The sequence below is a fragment of the Trachurus trachurus genome, assembly GCF_905171665.1.
Source record: "Trachurus trachurus genome assembly, chromosome: 1".
In the NCBI taxonomy this organism is placed as follows: domain Eukaryota; kingdom Metazoa; phylum Chordata; class Actinopteri; order Carangiformes; family Carangidae; genus Trachurus; species Trachurus trachurus.
The window spans coordinates 18653509-18659884 of record NC_139891.1 but is presented as its reverse complement, the minus strand read 5'-3'; the positions used below and the strand labels follow the sequence as shown (position 1 = coordinate 18659884).

The 6376-nt window shown below is 40.1% G+C and overlaps 1 protein-coding gene across 1 annotated transcript; it reads left to right on the top strand.

The window, feature by feature from the left end:
• Positions 1-18: 18 nt before the first annotated feature.
• On the top strand, positions 19-5764 carry LOC310996989 (N(6)-adenosine-methyltransferase non-catalytic subunit METTL14). The gene is made up of 11 exons (XM_083986556.1): positions 19-208; positions 683-771; positions 1115-1202; positions 1639-1716; positions 2473-2560; positions 2647-2737; positions 2899-3040; positions 4423-4515; positions 4598-4714; positions 4925-5135; positions 5278-5764. Exons 1-11 carry the CDS (start codon positions 143-145, stop codon positions 5583-5585), a joined length of 1371 nt encoding a protein of 456 aa, XP_083842682.1. The 5' UTR covers positions 19-142; the 3' UTR covers positions 5586-5764.
• The last annotated feature ends 612 nt before the right edge of the window (positions 5765-6376 follow it).

Genomic DNA, 6376 nt, shown 5'->3' with positions numbered 1-6376 from the left:
GTTTTTTTTTTTTAAGCGGTTGTTTCACTTTAGCGGGTCGTAGGCTACTATTGCAGTAAGCTAATCGTACTTGCGTGGAAAGCTTTGATATTAAAGACTAACTACACTTGAGAATTGATTAGAAAACATTTCAATTTGAGAAATGAACAGTCGCCTGCAAGAGATCCGACAGCGACAAAAACTCAGGCGGCAGCTTTTAGCTCAACAGGCAAGTGGCGTTGTTAGCACGAAGCTAATCTAACAAACAGTTCAACGTTGCAAAATAACTGCGAGATAACACAATGTTATTGCCGTGTGGGAAATGCCTTTTACCGGGTAATGATCTGGAAGAAAGAGACAAAGAGTCACCAGAGCTGATGGTGGTAACCTAAGTTAGCTGACGGACCTCTTGCAAACACTCACGTTGGTCGCCCTCGAGTGGACCCCACTGTACTGGAAATACAAATGAATGAAACTAACACGATGAAGTTGTTTGAGACTATTTCATACACAGAAATCGCAAATATACCACACTTAAACAAAGAGTATGTGTAAATGATGTAATTAACAGACAACTTTGCGGGTGGTAAAATGCATACTGCTTTGGGCTGAAAATATACAGGATATGCTTATAGGAGAAAATGCTGAAAATAGAAAAATATTTGAGTCAAATTGATATGCGTTCATTCATGTGTGTCCACAGTTGGGAGCTGAAAGTGCAGACAGCATTGGAGCGGTGCTCAACAGTAAAGATGAACTGAAAGAGATAGAGGAAACAAGAGAAACATGCAGGTGAGTTGATGTTTACTAACCAATAGAAAAGTGCTGCCCAAACAAGTCACAAATAACAGAGAAGAAAGGAGGGGTACAGTTGTGCAATAGTGAATGTAATCTGCTCCATGTCTGCACAAATACAGAGGTTTAACAGCGCAAGAGACCCAAAAGGGCAGCCCAGGCCTTTAATGAGTATTAAACCTTTTATGTTGTATATTTGTGCTTATATAGTATCTGAAATGTAGATTTTCCGATGCCATGTAGCTTACCTCCTTTCTTCATACCACTGTAAGAATGTTGATCTTGTGCTTTGAGAAATCATGAAATCTAGAAATTTGTTCATGATATTTGTGATTGGCAGGGCTTCATTCGATAGTTCAAACCTGCTTTCTAAGAGGAAGACACAGACTGAAGGAGAGGACACAGAGGAAGATGTGGAGGAACAAAAGGTGAGTGTAGTGTCGGTATTATGAATCTTGATAGGTTAAGGGGGCCTCTGCCTACATCGTAAAAACAAGATTAAAATGATAGGAAAATTAATGCATTGTTTTCTATCATTAGTTCCAGAGATTGCCCAAAGGATGAGATAAATATATTGGACAAATCCATATTTAAATAGTATAGTACTGTGAAATACAAGATTTAGTTCTGGATAACTTTCACAATATGCCTGCTTACTCTTTCACAAGGTAATGGCAGTGCTAATGGATTTCATTAATGCTCCTTCTTTTTAGTATTTGTTATCTTAACTTCTAAGTATGAATTGATTATTAGTCAATAAATTATTAATGGGGGGTTTCTCACTCTTAACATGCAGATAAATGGTCTGTCCATAGCCAAAAATGATGTATTCACTGTGTTTTTCTGTGTGTGTATTTGTGTTAGGATGAAGTGGAGGTGCAGCAGCCAGAAGAGAGCAACCCATATGAGGAGGTGTACAAGGACTCAAGTACTTTCCTTAAGGTTGGTTAAAGGTGGCATTTACACCTCGTCTCACAAATGATGTTTCGGTAGCCTGGCAAAAAGTGATTTATTTTGGAAGTTTGCACTAATAAGGAAGCGACTTAGAATAGTTTTCATTGCTACACTACCTTGAATGCAGAAAGCAGCTACCAGTTGTCACAAGCGTTACTAAAACTAACCGTTCATCTACATTTTCAAAATGCTCAGAAGTACTTGGTGACTGGATGCAATATTTCACCCTGTGGCATTTAGCTGGAATTAAAAACACAAAAGCTCCATTAGTTAGAAAAAGATACCGTACTTGTGTGTCATTACCAACAATGTAAACAAATCATCTGATAAATCTATGGGAAGACTACAGTTGATTACAGGGTAGAACAAGCTAAATGGTGGAGAAACAGCAGTGTGTTTGATATCAATATGCAGACAAACATATACACAAGCATATAATTATAAGCTTGTGTATAGAATGCAAATTAGTGAGTAAATATGAAAACCAGTCCTAATGTTATGTAAGTAACTATCAGGATTACCATTGTTTATATGACATCTAATTACAATAGCAGTGCCATTTAAAAACTTTTTTTTTTTACTATTGTAGAAGATTAGACCTTGCCGTTTCTAATTGGTGTTTTCCTTTCATGAAACATATGCAAAAATACACAAAGATCCATTTTTGTCTCTTTTTGTACAAACATAATAAATACATTTTCTCCCACTCATCTTTTTCATCTTAATTCATTCATTTATTCTCAGGGTACCCAGAGTTTGAACCCTCACAATGACTACTGTCAACACTTTGTGGACACAGGTCACAGGCCACAAAACTTCATCAGAGATGTTGGTGAGTGTGCACTTGTCAATGTGTGTGTGTTTATGTATGTACAGATTGTGTGTGTGGGTCTTACATCCGTGTCTTATCTGCTTTAGGCTTGGCTGACCGATTTGAAGAATACCCAAAACTTCGCGAGCTGATCAGACTGAAGGATGAACTCATCTCCACCACCAACACCCCTCCCATGTATGTTAAAAAAATTAGTAGGAAAAATCTGTCTGATTGACAACATGACCTAACACTTCACATGATTATATGATGAATTAAGAAAACACTGGCCATTTCAAGCTGGCAAGATCTCAAGCAAGTCTTGTCTCTATTTAAGTTGTGCGTGTCTGTTTGTGCAGGTACCTCCAGGCTGACCCAGAGCACTTTGACTTGCAGGATTTGAAATGCAAGTTTGATGTTATTCTGCTTGAACCTCCTTTGGAGGAGTATTACAGAGAATCTGGCATCAGCCACACTGAACGTTTCTGGACCTGGGATGATGTATGTACACATCTTTTAGTAATTAACACTTAATGCTATTATGCAAAAATACATAATTATTATTTTGACTTGCCTGCAGGACACAAGTGAAAGACACTCAATTTGTTATAATATGTTATGATACAACATGTCGTGAGGCTTTAATGTCTCCCTGATAGTTCAGGGAGACATTAAAGTTTATGATCCGAAAATGGAAAATCATCCTGTTGGAGCACAAATTTGACCAGTTGAAGTTTAAATAACTTCCATGGACATTTAGTGTTGCTGATATAATTTTACTGGATGATCACTTCAGCCTGCATCATTTTAAGCCTGACTAGTGCATAATTCTGGTCACTGGTAAAAGTGGTCACACTGAGCTCTATGTAGAGGCTACAGTCCTCACCGCAGGCAGCCCCGGTTCGAATCTCGCGTCGGGCAGCCCTTTCCTGCATGTCTCTGCCTCCCCCTTTCCTGTCTATCTCTACTGTGGACTATCAAATAAAGGCAAAAAGCCAAAAAATATATTTAAAAAAAAAAAGAAAAAGAAAAAAGTGAGATTTGAACAAATGAATGATAGTGAGCTCCCAGTAGGGGGAGACAAAGATCCAGAGTAACCCTGCTAAGGTAAAGATGATAATCAAGTCAGTTGTGCTGTCTCTACTGACAGGGCAGTGCAGCTTAGGGTGGGGAGAAGAGTAACGGGGCCTGTCCCATTCCTCACACACTTTGGTGACGTTTTGCCGGCGTAACGTATATTTGCATATAGTGCGCAAGCATGTATTACTGTAAGTGGCCAAGCGTGTGGGGAATATTTAAAAGCAATCGGGACATACTTGACGAGTGCAGCCTTGTCAAGTATGTACACACACACACACAGCAACAGTTTTAATAAACAGTGCTGCTGGATCACAGTCTCATCTACTCCTAAAGTGTCTCTATGCGCAAGATACAAATCCTAAATGTGTAAGCCCAACTCCGTAAGTAAATAAAACAAACAAGAAAAACGAAAAAAAAAAGAAAAGTGAATTTCATATTATTGAAATTAATTCAAAAGCATTTCCTAAACGTGACTTGTGGCTCTGGGTGACAGCGGACTTCACCGTGGTGCGTTGTGGGATTTATACTTGGCCAAATACCGCTCGGATGCGGTCTTACCGTAAGTGTGGGTAAAGTGCAAATCAAGCGCGCTGCACTTTCGGTCGTTGGAGAAATGGGACACACTTGTGCACTGACATAAGCCCATGAACGCGCACGCCAAGTGCCCAAGTGTGTAAGTGTGATCTAGTGTGCATATTGGGACAGGCCCACAGATTAGTAAATGGTATTTTCACTTGGCATGGATAATACTTTTGACATATTATCCCATTCCCCTTTCCCTTTTCCATCCTCTGCTGTTGTAGATCATGAAACTTGAAATTGAGGAGATATCCGCTCTACGTTCCTTTGTCTTTCTCTGGTGTGGCTCTGGTGAAGGCCTGGACTTGGGCAGAATGGTAACAATCTATCACACAGGCACAATACTTGTTAGTCCAGGTGGTACATAATCCTTCATAGGACTTATTATGCCGATTCCAGTGTCTGAGGAAGTGGGGCTTTAGGCGGTGTGAAGATATCTGCTGGATCAAGACCAATAAGAATAATCCAGGAAAGACCAAGGCACTGGACCCGAAAGCAGTGTTCCAGAGGACCAAGGTAGAGTGTTCATACAAGCAGAAATGTGAAGTATATTAAAATTACACACAATGCAATTTACTCTGCCATTAATCTTTTGTGAAAATCCATATACATAATGTTAAATACTCAATGTACGGTGTACAAGACCCATCTATGCATGGAACTTTTAAAATTTGAATTTAAACCAGTGGAAGTTGAACTGAGAGAAGTGCAACATATTTCTTTCAGGAGCACTGCCTAATGGGAATCAAAGGAACGGTGCGTAGGAGTACTGATGGTGACTTCATTCATGCCAATGTGGACATTGACTTGATCATCACTGAGGAGCCTGAGATGGGAAACGTAGAGAAGCCTGTAGAGATTTTCCACATAATTGAGCACTTCTGTTTGGGACGCAGGAGGTTGCATCTCTTTGGGCGAGACTCAACCATCAGACCAGGTGAGGTGGACACATGCTTTCCATAGAACATTTGATTGTCCTGGTAAATTTACATGATCCATATTTGCATTTTGGGGTTTTTGATGGCCTGTCCTCCTCTCTGTGTCTGCTTGTTTGCTAACTTGCGGTCCTCTCTTTCTAGGATGGTTGACAGTGGGCCCTACTTTGACGAACAGTAACTTTAACCCAGAGACCTACGCCTCACACTTTGGTTTGCCTAACTCCCACCTTTCTGGCTGCACTGAGGAAATAGAGAGACTGCGGCCAAAATCTCCCCCTGCTAAGCTCAAATCGGACCGCGGTGGCGGAGCACCCAGGGGCGGACGTGGTGGGCCAAACGCAGGAAGAGGTGGCGACAGAGGCCGTGAAAGAAACCGACCAAATTTCCGTGGGGACAGGGGAGGGTTCAGGGGGAGGGGAGGGCCACACAGGGGTTTTCCACCTCGCTAGAACACAGACAACACACCACCAAGACTGATGCTGGGAATTCCTGTCTACATTAATTCATTAACATGATTGTTTGTAATGCATTTGTATGGTTACTATGTGACACCTTAGAAGATATGATGTGTGATCGTTTTGACTCTTTGGTTTATATTTTTAATGGATATACTTTACAATGCATAGGAATTATCTGAATAAACCCTGTTTTCACTAATGTCTCTGCATTGATTTATATGGTATACTTTATACATGGATATGTATGCAACTGATTGTTGAATAACATCAAAATCTGTACCTGCTCATTCCAGATGTTTCTAAAGATCTCTTTGAGTGGTCCTTGGCTCTTACACAACTCTTCTGAGTATTTGTGGGGAGCACCTGGTCATGGCCGGTTTATGGTGTAATGATGTTCTTTTTACTTCTGGTACCTTTTCTTGATGTGTTTTAATACTCGTTCCCTGTGTTATTTCACTTTATTACACATAACTTAATTTATGGACACAGGTTTTGATTTTTTTTGTAAATGTGGATTACTCGAAACACACGTGCAGTTGAGATATTTAAGTTGTAAGTGTTAGAGGTACATTTCATCTGAATCTCACTCAGCAAAAAATAAGGACCTAAAATGACCGTGGCTGTGGTCTGAGTGTAGGCTCACAGACAAGTGTTTTATATCAGGTTATTAGGAACATCTGGGTGTTGGTAGTGTTTATTTACTATTTCACTGTCAAAGTCGAACACACAAATAGACACTCGTCACGTCTATCACAAGTTTGTCTTGCACAACATAGATTGTT